The following is a 17,525-nucleotide window of genomic DNA, read 5'->3' as shown; positions in this document are numbered from 1 at the left end:
TCTATAGTAAGTTGTGCGGATAATTCAGAGTGAAATAATGTATTACTCTCTCTATATATGTAGTTGTTGTATAATATATAGTTTTGTATATTTAAATTTTAATTTTAAAATATTAAATTACTTTAATTTAATTTCAAAAATTAGTTAAATTAATTCTAAAAAAAATACAACTAAAAGAAATGAAGAGATTAAAAAATTATTGTTAATTGAAACAATCTTAATTGAAGTACCTAAATAAATTTATCTAGGATCTAAGAATTGAAATAGAAAATCAAATTAGTTTTATTTTGTTTGATTTGGCTTGATTTTTCAATTTATTTTATGTATTTTGAAAATAATCTCTAAAAAAAATATAAGATAAGGTACATAGATAACCCTTTTCAAATACCGTGCATGGCTATAACTTTAAAGGATAGGCTTTTTTTTCTCTTTTTAATGCCCACTCGGCCACTCCTAATCTGGATATACTTGAGGTGCTCTTATCCCCGTACCCCCAACCCCACCCCGCACAAAAGAAAACATGAAAAACAAGGTGGAGAAAAAAACAAAAGATCTAATCTAACAAAACCAAGAGAGGAGCTCTTTGTGCGTCTCTTGTACCACTTTCCCCTTTCTCTAATGTACCCGAAACCCTAGTTTATCTTTTTACAACTTTTTTATAATCTCCGAATGCGCATGTAGTAGCAAATTTTGATATATACTTGTACGTATTGTTGTGGTTAGCATAGAAGAAGATGTATAGAGATCGAGGCGGTGGCGGAGGAGGTGGTGGACCCTTAGATCGGAAACGAATCAACGATGCGTTGGATAAGCACTTAGAGAAGTTGTCACCTTCTACATCTAGGACTCTGAAGGATAAAACTGTTCCTTCGACATCAGCTGGTGGCGGTGCTGGTGCTGGTGGCAAATCGCATTTCGATCATCGTAATACCAACAAAAACAAGTGCTCTGATGGTTAGGATTTTTTATTGGATTTTTTTTTGTTTTTAGAAAGCATTGGATTTTGGTTTTCTTGGGTAAAAGGTGTAGTAGTATTTCGGGGTCATTTGGTAGCTAATAAGGAGTTAACTTATCTGTGTATTAATTTCTGTACAAGTTATATAACATTAGTTATGATTTATTGTGGGATTTTTTTTTTTTTTTGGTGTTGAATGTTTTCGATTTTAGGAAGTATTGGATTTTGGTTTTATTTGGTAAAAGATATAGTAGTATTTAGGGTCGTTAGATAGCTAGTAAAGAGGTAACTTATCCATATGGTAGCTAGTAAAGAGGTAGCGTATCCATGTATTAATTTTTGTGTAAGCTATACGACGTCTGGTAGTTAGTTAAGAAGGAAGTTATTCATGTATAAAATTAGTGTGACATTTGATTTGCAATTTAGAATAAATTATGAGTAGAAGGGCTCATCCCAGAAGATTTTTCCTAGAGGTGAAAGGGGAAGGGGCATTGGTACTTATGCACGGTCGGGTTAAATGAGTTCAGCGGGTAAGCGATTTGGTGCAAGACATTCGGTGCAAGACTAGAACATGAATAAGTTATGAGGGAATTGGTGTATTATCTTGCATAATTCTAACCAGCTACTAAATGACTCCTTAGTGCTTAACTATTCATATCATTTGTGCTGATAGATTAGAGGATCCAGCTGCTTTTCTTTTAAAATGTTTTAACTGAGATATGATTTTGGGAGCAATTCTGGAGATTAACAGTAGTATGCATTGTCATGCTTTCTTAAGCATTTTGTCTTGGCTTCTGCGCTCCCCTTTTTTTAATTGTTTTTACTTGAGCCAAGGGTCTATCAGAAACCGACTTCTATATCTTAAGGGTGCTGTGTACACACTAACCTCCCAGAAACCCACTTGTGGATTACACGGAGTCTGTTGTTATTGTTGAGCATTTTAGGGTTTAAGTGTGATATAATGCCATGTTTTTTAACTTTTTCTTCCGTTTCAATTTGTTTTTGTTACTTCCATTTTTAATCCATTTCAAGAAATTCTCTTTCTTTTTTGGCAACTCTTTAATTTCACATGGCATGTTTAAGAACAAAAGATTAAACGATATTTTGGTCCTTTCTACGTATCTTTAGTTTAAGACCATAAGATTCAAAAGTTTTCCTTGGTTTTCTAAACTTTGTACCAAGTCAACCAAACAACCAAATTAAAATGGAGGGAATATGTAGTTTCTTTTTCTTCGTTTTTTTGAATAATGGTTTTCAATTGTTGTTGGTCATGCTTATAAGCAGGAAAGATATATCATTTTATTTTTTATTGCGGCTTTGGCAGTATTTTTGGAAGCTTAATCCATTTGCCTTTTCATTTATATTGAATTAGTAGTAAAACTGGTCAAGATCCACTTCGCATAGATATGTATAGGGGAATCTTTTGTGCGGTTTAGTTCTTATATGATAAAACTGCTTCATTTCCCTTTCTTTAAACTAATGTCCTTGTTTGGAAGTAATAGTGGTGTTCCTTTTATCCAAAATGTAGAATGGAATGAATTCAGATTAAGCTTTATCAAGTGACAAAGGGTGAATTTAGATGAAATGAGTGTGACCTGGATCTACTTATTTTGCTGCTTGTTCTTTGTGGATGTTTCCAAATTGTATTTCTATATTCTCGGATTCTCAACACGATATAAAGATTATCCTTGGAGAATCATATGTAATTTTTCTCGTTGTACATAGTCAATTCTTGTTTGTGGCTTACAAGTTGAGTTCTTTCTCTCAAAGCGTTTGTGTTTTGATGTTTAATCATAAGTGCAGGCCAGACTTTTGTGGTATTATTATGCTAGTACTCGTAGAGCTGCAGTATCAATCAATTGTAATTTGGATTGAATGGGTTATGAGCTTAAATTTGATATTTTTATATCGTATATTGCCATAACTTCAATATTATCTATCTCCCCTTTTTATCTCATTTTAACTCAGCCTTTTATGTTTCGATTAAAAAAAACCTTTGACCTCTTAAGTGCAATAAGTTTGTCTTTTATTTATAGTTGGTTCTCATGTTGAGTGTAGAAAGCATGTAGCAACGTTTTTCTCAATAAAATACATATTTTAGTCTTCTCAAGGTGCTTTTTTTTGGATGGGGTATGGTATGACGTACTATGCCCACCCATAACACACTATTATTGAATTTCAAAATCGAGAGGAGTACATTCTCATGTTTATCCATTTTGTAGAGGAATCTGAAACAGACAGTGAAGAGTCTGATGTTAGTGGTTCTGATGGGGATGATACTTCATGGATTTCTTGGTTTTGCAACCTGCGTGGTAATGAGTTCTTCTGTGAAGTTGATGATGATTACATTCAAGATGATTTTAACCTCTGTGGATTGAGCAGTCAAGTTCCCTACTATGACTATGCACTTGACCTCATCCTTGATGTTGAATCCTCCCATGGTACATATTTTTTGTCTTGTTTAGATTACTTCTTATTTTATTACGAAATTTAGAGAATTTACTTATCTTTTCAGTTGAAGGATTTCACTTTTTCTTTTGTTTCTATGGACTATTTCCACAAATTAGTGTCTAGTGAAGTGAAGATGTGGAGAGCTCGTCAACTTTACTTGATATGTTTTAGGTTGATTCGGATGACAATTTCTTCTATAGGCTGGGAGAAATTAGTGAAAATTATTTAGGTCAAGTTCCTCTTCTCAAAAATAATAAAAATGAATTGAATAAATAACTTTCCTCCCTTAGCCATGTCATCACCTGAATCATTAACCATAAAATCTATAAACCGGCAAAATCATAAAGTGGAGAGATTTAATACAATGTGGAAGCCAAATTCCAAAACACATGACTAAATTTCCTGAACTGATGTGGCACCGTCATGAGCAAACTAAATAGAAAGTTACAAATGTCTCCTAGTACATAGTTTGACAACGGAAAAGTCAACAACATAATGACATAGAAGCATAAACTAAATAGAAAGGTACAAATGTATCCTAGTACATAGTTCGACAACGGAAAAGTCAACAACATAATGACATAGAAGCATGCAATAGAGGAAGGCAAACGACTCAATACGGAAAGACTGGATCACCACAGGAACTCACTCATGGACCATGTTGGTGCTGGGATCCAAACTTGTACCAGAAAGTGCAAGAAGTGTAGCACTAGTGTGGAAGTCAATCTGTATTCAATAAGTCTTATTGAGTGCTTCCAACAGAGTAGTGCCGAGAGTTACTTAAAAAGACATCTTACCTTTAATCTATGCATTTTATATGGAGATATAAGGGACATGAACTGTTAACAAGAGTATAGGCATGAATTGATAGTTAACAACATTTAGGCATTTATCGCTATTCAAACCAACGTAATGGACATGTTCAATACTTATACTGAATCCAAGAAAGTAAAATACTCAAAGAAGACGGTAAAAGTAAAACCTTTATCACATAATTCACTTCTCAAATCAATGCTAACTCTTTCACAACTAGCACGCACAAAGCTAGGGAGCTACCAAATCATTGACTCATGAGGGACGGATGCATATCCATACATGCATATGGTCATATCAGTGCTCTCACGCACTCAATAGTTCCCGCATGTTACTTTCAGAATCCAAACTCAATAGTTCCCATATGTTACTTTCACAATCCAAACTCAATAGTTCCCACATCTGTATCAAGCTTCAAGTGGTCTTTACCAGTATCTCAATCACGGAATCACAGGGTCCTCATCAGTTGTCAACATTTGACTCATGGCTGATAAAATTGTGTCGACGTCGGACTCACATGGTCCCCAATCCTTCACATATCTCAGCTCTAAAATTGTATCAATCCCACATAAGGAGCAGAAAAGGAAATCACACCGAATACACCACATAACATTTAAAGCATGAATTTCAACAAATATGAAGATAGAACATGCTTTTCTGGTACTTAACTAGCTTGAATTAATCAAAATATGATATATATAAAGCCCGACACATTAAAACACGTATATGAGAGTTAAATAAAAGATCTAGCATTTCGAGGAATCCCTTTTTACACTGAATAGTCGTATATATGCTCATTGCACCATGTATACAGTATCCCTACACATTACAAGTTACGCACAACACCTAAGTTGGCAAAAATTACCGTATTGAGATCCAAGTCTTAACTTACGTTGAGTACAACAAGCTTTCAACCTTTTATGATTGCCTTCCCATGTCCAAACACATTAAAATGGCTTACAAGTTACATACAACACATAAATTGGGAATAATTCAGATCAAAGTCTTAACATACATCAACTAAAGCAAGCTTTCGACCTTTCATGACTGCCTTTCCAAGCCCAAATACGTCCAAATGACTCAACTCTAGCCAAAAGAATGTTCAACAGCATTAATCGAAGCTAAACAATCAATTTCTATATAACTTAATGCACAATCTAAGTTATAGATAACAAAATTCAAACTCGATCCTCGGAGTCGAAATCCAAAATTTATTTCCACATCGGGTTACCTAGAAACTTCTCTGGACAAATCTATAATTAGACTCTTGATCGGATATCAATTCGACCTTAGAATTTGAAAATACACATCCTAGACTCTAGGGCAAGATCTCTCAATTTTACACTTCAAAATCAACGATTAAAGGTTTGAATCTCACGAATAATCATAATAGATAATCAAATTTGAGTTTAAGAGACTTACCAGAACTCAGTTGATGATTTCCTCTCCAAGAATACAACGTACTAAGCTTTAAACCCCCCAAAAATGTTTGGGAATGAAATAAAATCCCGAAATTTAGTTTTTATATTCGGTAAGCTACCCTATGCGGTCGTGAAGAGCAATCAGGCATGGACCCTACACGATGGGGACGAGCAACCCGACTTAGACCCTAGGCGATTGCGATGACCAAATCCCCTGCTGCGATCGCTATGTGAAGGCCTGGAAACAGTTCTAGGGAAAAAGTATGCACATTGGATTTTTGGTTTCAAATCTCATCCAAATCCCTCGGCTCCCAACCCGAACTTCTCTAACAAATCCCAAATGGTTATTTTGATTTGTACAATGTCTCAGATCCTAAAAATGGACTTAAAAACTTAGAATTTAGAGTAGGGTTGTTACACTTATTGAGTCGCACTCTACCAGGTTAACTGCTGTTAGGCTATATCCATCTTTTTATGATGTGTAGAAATGCCCATAGATAGACATTTGTATAACTCTTTTAAATCCTTATCTTCACAAGATTTTAAGTCATTTTAATGGCTCATATGTTTAGTATTCCCTCTGTCCCGATCTATGTGATACTCTTTCCTTTTTAGTCAGTAACAAAAAGAATGACATCTTTCTATTTTTGGTAACAGTTCCAACTTAAAACTTCCCACTCGACCCTGAATGGGGTGATTTTAAATATTTCAAATATTTATGCTTATTTTAGACCATAAGCACCAAAGTTTTCCTTTCATTCTTAAACTATGTGGCCAGTCAAACAACCTTCACACTAATCCATAAATTGGGACAGAGGAAGTAAGTTTTTGGAGGAATGTCTCCTTGTCTGTCATTGTCCATGTTTGATGTGACCTACATGCCACAAATGCAACACCTTTAAATCAAGCCAGGAGGCCTTGATATATAGAAATAGTGGTGTCCCTATGTTCTAATAGTGTATTGTATTCTACTGCACTTCTCATTGGAAAGTATTGTTTCGTTCTACCAATTCAGACAAAGTCTATGATTCTGCAAACATCTTCGAATTACTACCCACAGTCGAGACTCTTCGCTTCTCTGATACCACTTGTAATGCACTCAACACAACAACAACAACAAACCCAGTGTATTCCCACCTAGTGGGGCACTCAACACAAACACAACGAATTAATAAATTGCAGAAGAAATTTTATTGATAGATGAGTCAACGATTACAATCAATCAACTCAGAATTTAGCTACACTACAACTCTGTAGATGACTTCAAGCTTTTTGAATACACGTAATGAAGTTTAGGGTGGGTGAAGAATAAGAAGAAGGAAGGAGAGGTAGAAGAATCTAGAGAGAGAATTTTCGGGTGAAGTATACTGGTAAATCAATAACTGTCTTTGCAAGGTGGATCTCCAGGTATGTCAATTATTAACATGAAGCTGGATTTTGACAGCTGGCTCCTAGCTGGACGAATATGATGCATTGATATGAATAGCTAACTACTAATCTTGGCCCTTGATAGTTCTGCTCATTAAACGCGTGCCTCCCACGTGACCCATTTACTTTGGATCATTACAGTATGTATCTTAAAACACATCAATAAGTATCATATACTTTATGTATGTATGGGTGGTGACATCGCTAGCTGGGTCCTAGGGATTGAAATAGTTGGTCTACAATTTTGGGATAGGAAGAAGAGGCAGATATGTTGGGTGAGGGCTATGGTGAAGCTATCGGTAATTGACTTCCTTCTGGAAAGCTGAGAAATCTGTGCTGCGGAGCAGGCATTTCAGTAACTGAATTGATGCACTTTTGGTGAATTTGTGCATTTCAAGGTTGGCATAATTGGGAAAGTTCTTATAAATAATGTGCGACTTCTGCATATTGAGAGAGATTTGTGGTCATGTCATTGATAGATCTGGACTTCGCCTGATGCAAACAATTATTAAAGGTGCAAGTTGGTGTTTTAGCTTCTATGGGTGGACAGCATGCCTCCAAAAATCCACCCTTCGTTAATTTCTCTTAGGAGTATATATTTGTTTTTATTTTTTCCATTAAGAACATGGAAAAGGTTAAGTTATTCAAGGGGCACTGAGTTGAAAAGTCGGGTTCGTAAGTTAGTTCTGCATTTTTATGTAGATTCTCATCTTAGGAACTTTATTTTGATATATGTGATGCTTTTGAATAATTCTTTTGCATGATCTAATAAGCTATTTGTTGCAAGTTTTGAATCTATTTTCAAATGCCCAAGTTGAAAATTTGTTGTTACCAATACATCCTTTGGACTTTCCGGGCAGACCAAGCTTAATGATTCAGTTACTTTAGTTTTATGTTTTCAAGTTAGAAACACATCCTCCATTATAATCCAAGTGAACTTCCCTGCCCGTCTTATGTGACCAAGAATATTGTCCTATATCCAAAATGCAGTATCATTCTTCATATTAAGACAATTGCAGTTTGTCAATTTTTTCCTGCTTTGAATAGGTGATATGTTCACAGAGGAGCAGAATGAATTGGTTGAATCAGCGGCAGAGATGTTGTATGGTTTGATTCATGTTCGTTACATTTTGACTAGCAAGGGAATAGCTGCAATGGTAATGGGCTGTCCACATTTTCTTGTATACTTTCATATTTTTTTGATGTTTAATTTTACTCTGTAACTTGTCCGTGAAATGGTGTTGCCTAATATCTGGACAAACCTTTCAGTTGGAGAAGTACAAAAACTACGATTTTGGAAGATGCCCCCGAGTTTATTGCAGTGGACAGCCTTGTCTTCCCGTTGGTCAATCAGATATTCCGCGTGCAAGTACTGTAAAAATATACTGTCCGAAGTGTGAAGACATCTATTACCCTCGATCAAAGTACCAAGGCAGTATCCTTTTCTGTTACCACTTTTTGATGCTCTTTCTCTGCACACACACTTCTAAATTACATATCATTTTTGAGATTAGGTCTGCTCATAAATTGCATATTTGTCTTTGTTTGCTTACTTGAGTAGCATATTTATATCCTTGGATATGATATCTTTAACTCCTCAAGATATTGATGGAGCATACTTTGGGACAACATTTCCTCATCTCTTCTTGATGACTTACGGACACCTCAAGCCGCAAAAACCAACACAAAATTTTATCCCGAGGGTGTTTGGTTTCAAGATCCACAAGACTTGACAGTAAAGCCCGTTATGATGTTATGAACAGATCAAATTTTCTGCAAGTAACGATTCCAAGATCCTCAAGGCTTGACAGTAAAGCCTGTTATGATGTTGTAAACAGATCAAATTTTCTGCCAAGTAATGATTCTCTGTCAGGTAGCTTTGAGGTACACAATTCTAGTGTTTGAGATAGGTGAAGCAGAGGAGTTCATGAAAATTATGGAACATTGTTCTTCATTGATGAAAAGCAACTTGGCCAATCTGTAAGGTGAAATTGTACTCGAAATATCGCCACGAGAGCATTTGTAAGCTTGTTTCATTACACCTGTTTAGCCATGAAATATCGCCATTGATTTGTATTTGCTCATCAACGACCACTTTTTGTGGTCCGCTGATGATCCTTTCATCTCTCTTCACACTTGCTGCTACCATTTTCTACTCATTTAGGATTATGGACCAGGGCACCTCACCCTTCTTTCTAGGACAATTGATGTGTGATGGTATTAAAATGGTTATATCCATGATAAAGGGGCATTCCGTTACATATGGTATGGGGCTTTCGTGAAAACTACAACCAGCCACTTCTTTTAGAATGGAAACACATGTATACTTTAACCATTTTCGGCATACTAGCAGTAACAACAATAAACCCATTATAGTTGCATATAATGGAGTTTGGAAGGGTAGAGCGATTGTCTCTCGCATATTATTAGTAAAAACTAAAAAAAAATGTATCTCTCTGTCCTTTTTTAATTGTCACATTTGAACTTTAGGAGTTCTTGATATGGCTATTTTGCTAAGCTATCCCATGATAATTGATGTTTAGTAGAAAATTGTCTTTTCTTGATATGTTAAAAGTGATTATTAAAAAAAATAGTGGATATAAGTAAAAATAAACGGAGGAGGAACCAAGTAGTTAGGTAAATATGAAATTTTTATATTACCAAAAAAAAGGAAATTTTTATAGGTATTTGTGTTTTAATAAAAAAATAATGACATATTTGGGAGAAGTTATTTTTAATAGCTTTTATTATTCCTTGAGCACATTTATTTCTTCATCAAAAGTTTTACCTAACACTTTCATCTTTCAAAATTTAGCAAGCTACTCGTCTCAATTTATATAATTCATTTTTTTAACTTAGGTTAGAAAAAATGACATATTTTTACATTTAGTAACAATTTAACTATAAATTACTCATTTTATGTTTAGTGGAATAATGTATATCCGCACGAACATTTTATATTTATTGTAGATGATAAATTTTTTAAGTCTTTTTTTCTTAAATTCTGTGTTAAATCAAATTAATCTATATAAATTGATACAGAAAAAGTGCTACTCTAGAGCCAACTTAACATAGAAAGGACGTTTCATGGCCAGTTCAACAGCCCTGCAGTCAAAATATATAATTGCTAACCTGGTCAACCTAAAAATACAGATCAATGAACTAATAACAGTAAAAAGACATAAAATTAAAAATAAATTGGTAAAAACTATAAAATCAATTTACTCACAGATCTTCTTGAAAATGCATATAATATGCAATATGCTGTTAGTGGAGTCACAATGTGATACTCTATTCATTTCAATTTTTGTGACACAATTAATCGAATTTTGAATTTTGAAGTCAAATATTTTAATTTTAATCGTGAATTTAAATTTTTTATTTTTTTTAAATTTTAGGAATAAAATATTACGTATTTGACTAAATATAAATCACAATACATTTAAAATATTTTAAGACATAAAATAATTTTAATCAAAGAAAAACTCATTTGACTTTTAAAATTTAAAAAGTAATTAAACTTGAGTAAACAACAAAAATTCACAACTTTAGGAGCTAATTACTCATTTTCCAACAATCTTGTCATACTACATAAAATTCCATAAACGATAGGACGGTGATACATCAAAAAGCATTTGATATATAACTTGTGTCATACAGAACAATTAATTTTGGAAATTTAAATTAATCAAATCTCTTAATATAATGCGAAAATCAAGGAATGCTTCTGTGTTTGACTAATTTTATTTTATTACTCTTTAAAGTAATAAATTCATTAATTTCTTTAATATAGGATGGAAACATGTATATCTTGGTTATGTCGTTTGATTAATTTTATTTTATTACTCTTTAAAATAATAAATTCATTAATTTGATATATCTATTATCAATTTAATGTATCCAATAAACTAAACACTACGATATATATATATATATGTGTGTGTATAATTGCACACATGTACATTCTATTTATTATGAACACGTACTAACCTCCTAAATACAAAAAAAAATTATCGGACTTTGATACAAATGGACACAAATATATTCCTACATATTACGAGCACATACTAACCTCTTAAATACTTACAAATTTTTGAGCTATGATATATGTGCATAGAGATACATTCGTATATCATGAACAGACATTAAACTTCATATTCCCTATGAACACGCATACTATGATACGTAGGTAAGCAAATACATTTATATGTATCATAGAAATATCTAGTATTAATTTCATGTATCTCTTATATGGTATCTATACATTCTTTGTCCCAATTTATATGACACTTTTCAATTTTTGAGATTCAAACAAATTTATCTTTGATCGTTATTATTTCATAATTTTTAAAAATATTTTGAATTATCAATTTTATTGTGTCTATAGTACTTTTTACATAGTTTTCAAATATATAATTCATGATTCATGATTATCAACTCCAATTTACCATTCGAATAAATATGCATACAAGACATCATTAATATCATATCAACCCCTAATTCGGGTATTTTATCATGATAAAAGCAACCAAAGCTCAAATAATGCCTATATTAGCGTAACAAGGCCCCTCACAGACATCATATCTAGAATTAAAGGTATTTAGATGTACAGATAAGGCCAATGATCTCAAACAAAGTACCCACACAGGCAACACATAATACCAGATATCACAGGTCAACAACAAAAATATATAAGCCCCCACATGGGCACACAACAGTATGAATAGTCTCAAAATATAAATTCCATAGTTATTTTCCCAACCCATAACATGCATTACTTATTATTTAACTACCCAACTTAATCTGAAAGAAGTTAAGCCATAACCTATCTTGAAATGATGAAATTCTAGTTTAAAGTGCTTCAACATGGAGCCTTTCCTCACAAACGACCTCAATACCAACTACAACATTCAAGTATAGCATCTACGCATTAAAAGAAAGCTAACGATACCCATATTGTCCATGCGGGCCAGGATCAAAACAGATTTGAAAATGTAAGAGTAAAATTAAAATTTTATTTCAAAAACACATTTCTCAAGTTTATAGGAGCCTACAGGATAAAACTACGCGATAATGAGTCAAAATTAAGGTTCAAAACAAAAATAACCCTTTTTTAAATTTTACCAATAAAAATCTAATTTTTTTTTATTTTAAAATCATGATTTAAAGATATTTTTGAAGATAAAATCAATGGAAAATAGTAGGATTATGAGTTTAGAAGTTATCCACATGAAAATCAATGTTGAAACCCTCAACAATCGTCTTTTCTAAAGCTTGGAGGTCCAAAAATAGAGAGAACTTGAGAAAAGAAGAGGGGATTATATACAACGATTGTCGCTTAAGCAGCTAAGTGATCGCTTAAGTGACTGTTAACGTGGTACCAGGCTGCTAAAGCAGCAAGCGATTATGAGTCAGCTGGCCACTGAAGTAGCTACTATGTAAGCCATTTTGTACTGCTAAAGCGGTTGCAGCTTATTCGGACCTTGGCCGCTTAAGCGGCTGCACCAAATGTCAATTGATGCTGATTTTAGGGTAAGCCTGCCAAGCTTCGACTGGACCCTCAGGATTTGATTGACATCTCACCGAGAAAAATCATATATTCTACTAGGCTAATTTTGACATTCCAGATTCAATGAAGACGCCGGATTTTTGAAAAGGTTCATTTTCACAAAATTAATCCTCGGAACCCTATTTCACTATTTTTCAAATAGTGAAATAAAAAGAGATATAAAAATCCTAAAATTGATCTAACCGTACTACTAACCCGAATTCGACATTCCAGATCTACTGACGGAGTCTATTTGCCATTCGGCACTCAAAACAATAAGTGTTCACTGAAGTCAACTATATGTCTCCTCGAGCCTCTAAAAACTATAAACTCACACAACTCGTTCCTGATTGCCACGGAAACTATGCCATACCATCCTCGAACCTCACTATCCACAGGTAGAAACTATGGGAAAGTGAAAAATGATCAAATAATATAGAGGTGGCAAATTCACAAACCAAGATCATTATAGCAACCACCACAAAAAATCTAGTTCGTCCTTGAACTAAAGACAAGAAAATACCTAAATAAATAAATAGTCGAGGGTAACTACTACCAATATCAAACTCGATCTCCTAAGTAGACTCCTCAATAATACGGTGTTTCCACTGAAACTTAACTGTAAGAATGTCTCTAGAACGCAATCATCTAACATCTCTAGCTAAAACAGACACTGGCTCCTCAACAAAGGTCAACCTCTCATACAACCAAATCGAGTCCCAACGAAGCACATGAGACTTATTCAGGATATAGAGTTGAAGCACAAATACATGAAAAACTGGATGAACGATTGAAAATTCTAGAGGTAAGGCCAACTCATAAGCAATCTCCCCAATTGCCCGAAGAATCTCAAATGGTCCAATATACCTTGGGCTAAGCTTTACCCTCTTCCCAAACCTCATTATGCCCTTCACAGAAGACACACGAAGGAAAATCCTATCACCAATACCAAACTTTAAGGCGCGAAGTTTGCAATCTGCTTAACTCTTTTGCCTACTCTGAGATGTTCAGAGTCTATCCTGCATCACTCAAACTCTATCCAAATACTCACGAAGCAATTCAATACCACGGGGTATAACCTCTGAAGTCTCAAATGGTCTAATACGGTATCGACAATGCCTACCATATAATGCCTCAAAAAATGCCATCTCGATCTCGAATGGTAGTTATTATTCTAAGAGAACTTTTCCAAAGCCAAATGCTGCTTCTATTGACCCCAAAATTCATGACATATACGCGAAATATATCCTTCAAAACCTAAATAGTCTGCTCCAATTGACCCTCCATCCAGGGTTGGAAGGTTGTACTGAGGTCAACTCGACTACCCAACCCTTCTAAAAAGTCTGCTAGAATCTAGAAGTGAACTCCGAGCCTCTATCTCAAATAATAGATACAGGTACCTAAGACTGGCAACGAAATCGGAAAATTCCATTTCGGTCTGTCAACTCCGTTTTCGGTACTGGTAACACAAAGATACCGGTTGGTGCCGGTATACCAGTACCCAATGGTCCAGAATACGTTATCAGTGCGAACCTTTAAAAAATTCTGGTATTTTCGGTTCCGGTACCGGTTGACCGATTTCGGTCCATTATAATGTTACATTTTGCATTTTTTTTAATTGGGTTGGTACTTGTAAGACTTGCAATTGCTCTTTTGGCCATTGCAAATGTAGCAGTTGCAAACACCTCCCCCCCAATTACGCCATACCACCCCATAAAATTTTTACTATAAATATCCTTCATTTCAATTCCTTTTCCACACAAATGTTCTCAATTATCATACTCTCTCTTAATATTCTCACATTCTCTATAAATATTTATAATTATAATATTAGTTCGAGTTGAAGATTTTTTAAAGATATTACATGTTTCAATTATCATCTTTTAATTCCGATATTTGGTATACATCTTCTTTTACGCAGACGTTCGGTATATTCGTTCCAACTTTAATCTCTTTTTATTTACATTAATATATATATTTTTATTTTTTAGTATCTACATTTATTTACTTACATTAATTTTTTAATTTATAATATTTGTATTACTTGCTTTAATATTTTAATTTTAATTATGGATTCCGAAAAAATAGTAGTGGTAAAAAACCAATCTTTGGTAAGGTTTTTCGTAGAAATAAAAAAAGTAAGGCTACTACTAGTTCATTACCACCTAGACTTAATGGAACTTCTTTATCACAGCCTAATGGTTTTGACGCTGGTATCGGTATGGAATTAGATCATGAGGCCCTAAGTAGGCATTATGATAATTTTGAGGAAGACTTACCGAAAGAAGATGATATAGAAGAACAAGAGTTAGGTGATACCCCTACCCCTACTAGTCCGGTTACGGAATTACCAGAACACGGTGAAGAACTTTCTCCTTTACCAAAATTTACTTGGGCCAAAGGTACCGAGCATACTAAAAGGTCTTTAGTTTGGAAATTTATGGAGCATGATAGGGTAAAAAGTACTGCTACTTGCAATAAATGCAAGAATATTTTTAAACATTTGACCGGAGAAAAAAATGGCGGGATAGGATTGCTAACTATGCATTTGATGAAATGTAATAAAGAATTTATTTGTCTAAAAAATGAGGCTAAGGTAAAAAAAGATGGTACACCATTTGTGCATGAATCTGTAGGAGGTAATATGGTTCAAACGCGTTTAGACATGTTTAATCCGACTGGCCCAAGTTCATCATCGACATATAGTGAAGATGTAGATAGAGAAGAACTAGCGAAAATGGTTGCTGTTATGGGTTTGTCTTTTAGTTTTCCTTCGTATCTCGATTTTATTCATTATATTCAACGAGTATATATTCCCTCTTTTAAAGTTTTTTCGCAAAATACAATTAAAAATGATGTTTTTAAATTTCAAGCTAAATATTGCCATCTTCTTCGTTGCTTATTTGATAAATTTGATGGTAGAATATCTGTTACTTCTGATATGGGTAGTAGTGTTGTCGGTAATGATTATTTTACTCTCACGGCTCATTGGATTGATCACGTTTGGAGCATGCAAAAAAGTAGATTATGAAATATGTTGACGAGTCTAAAATCGATATATATATAGCTAGTACAATAACGGAGAGCATGAAATATTTTAGATTTATTGGTAAACCTATGGCATGCATATTAGATAATGCTTCTAATAATTTGAAAGCTATTGACTAGTTAAAAAGTAGATTATGTCCTATGGATGAAGATCATTTTCATATTAGATGTACTGCACATATTTTAAATTTAATAGTACATAATAGTGTTTATTTGTTTGGAAATGATTGTTGTAAAGTTCGAATTGCTTGTAGTTATATTTTTAAAAATAAAAGAAAGGATGTAATGGATGATTATAAATATAAATGTAAACAATGTGACCTTCCATATAGAAAAGTTCCAAAAGAAATTCCTACTAGATGAAACTCTTTGTGTCAAATGCTTGAAGTTGCTTTTATATATCGTAAACCTATACAATTAGTTTATATGCTCATAATGAGGATGTTAATTTAATGCTAGATGAAGATGATTAGACTAAAGTAGAAGAACTTTGTAAATTTTCAAAAACTTTTCATCAAGCTACGAAAACAGTATCTGCCAAATATACTCCAACTATTTCTTCTGTTTTAGTAACTATTACTGCTATTTCTAAAGTACTTGTTGAATATAAAAAATTATTCCCTTACAAAGAGGCAATTGAAGCTATGTTTGATAAATTTTAAAAATATTATTTTTCCATTCCACAAATTTTTTTGACTACTAATTTATTCAACCCATTTTATAAAGAACATGGTACAGTGATGTTGGTTAAAAAATTGTACAGCAATTTAGAAATTGGACCTCATGAAAAGCCACCAGTTGACACTTGTGCTAACATAGTACCTAAAGCTAGGAGTTTATATAACTTGTATCAAGTTATGGAATAAAATATTGGGCCGATTGAACCTCCTACTTCTAGACGTAGATATGATGATTTAGATGACGAGATAGGTGAAGAACTTGGTCTTCAATGTTGTAGGAGTAATGATTTTAATTCGTATCTTTCGCAGGATCGGAAAAGTATTAGAGATGAAACTGGAAAACAACAACTTTTATCATGGTAGAAGATACTTATCAGACAATTTCTAAAACATTCAAGGATGGTCGAGATTTACTATCAACTCAAGCTTCTTCAATTGCTTCGGAGCAAGCTTTTAGTGCAGAAAGATTTATAATAAGAGATCATCGATATTCGTTAGCAAGGGATAGTTTAGAGATTTCGATATTATTTAGAGATTGGATCAATGTCGAACCAAAAAATTTTGGCCTCCCCAAATTACCGCCTCATGTTGAAGACGAAATAGATGAAATTTTTGAGAAAAATAGTGATGATGGAATGGAAGCAATGGAGGAACAAGGAAAAAGACCAATTCCGAAAGATTTATCCTCCGAAGAAATAAAAAAGTTACGCCAAAAATATTATAGACAATTTAGATATTAATAAGATTCTACAATAGAGATCTAATTCAAACAGGACCCTTCCTAGAAGGTGGCTGCGTAGATTAGATTTTCTTTTAATATTTTTATAGTAAATGTACAACGTATGAAATTTGAATAAATATAACGTCTCTTCGCCTAATTTTATTTTAAATTTGTCTTTTGTTTGTTGCAATTATGGGGAAAAAAAGTTTAATACAAAACTTTATAAAGTTTGAAATTTTTTTAACTTTACAACTTAAAATTATATAAATATAATTTAACTTCTTAAACTTATTAAAAATGTTATATTAACTTAAACTTAAGGATATATTTTTAAGTTTAAGATATATTAAAACATGTTATATTTATTAACTTAAACTTAAGATATATTTTTTAATTTAAAATTTTAAACTTTTAAAGATATATTAAAACTTAAACTTATTAAAAAAAAGTTAATAAATTA

At 33.3% G+C, this 17,525-nt stretch overlaps 1 protein-coding gene across 2 annotated transcripts; it reads left to right on the top strand.

Annotated features, from left to right (window-relative positions):
* Window positions 1-389: 389 nt before the first annotated feature.
* Window positions 390-9,126, top strand: LOC107870943 (putative casein kinase II subunit beta-4). Of its 2 annotated transcripts, none has more exons than XM_016717654.2 (5): window positions 390-954; window positions 3,178-3,396; window positions 8,116-8,225; window positions 8,338-8,503; window positions 8,671-9,126. In XM_016717654.2, the coding sequence occupies exons 1-5, from the start codon at window positions 735-737 to the stop codon at window positions 8,799-8,801; spliced, it is 846 nt and encodes a 281-aa protein (XP_016573140.2). In that variant the 5' UTR covers window positions 390-734; the 3' UTR covers window positions 8,802-9,126. The 2 variants fall into 2 exon arrangements, with proteins under 2 accessions (XP_016573140.2, XP_016573141.2); XM_016717655.2 differs by having other exon boundaries at window positions 405-954; window positions 8,131-8,225.
* Window positions 9,127-17,525: the final 8,399 nt, after the last annotated feature.

Source organism: Capsicum annuum, chromosome 5 (genome assembly GCF_002878395.1).
Source record: "Capsicum annuum cultivar UCD-10X-F1 chromosome 5, UCD10Xv1.1, whole genome shotgun sequence".
NCBI lineage: Eukaryota > Viridiplantae > Streptophyta > Magnoliopsida > Solanales > Solanaceae > Capsicum > Capsicum annuum.
The sequence above is the reverse complement of the archived record's forward strand: the minus strand, read 5'-3'. Positions and strand labels throughout refer to the sequence as shown.

Coding starts and splice junctions, on each gene's coding strand:
- LOC107870943 (XM_016717654.2), top strand. CDS start 735: ATGTATAGAGATCGAGGCGGTGGCGGAGGAGGTGGTGGACCCTTAGAT. Junction 955..3,177: donor CAAAAACAAGTGCTCTGATG/GTTAGGATTTTT, acceptor TCCATTTTGTAG/AGGAATCTGAAACAGACAGT. Junction 8,226..8,337: donor GCAAGGGAATAGCTGCAATG/GTAATGGGCTGT, acceptor CAAACCTTTCAG/TTGGAGAAGTACAAAAACTA.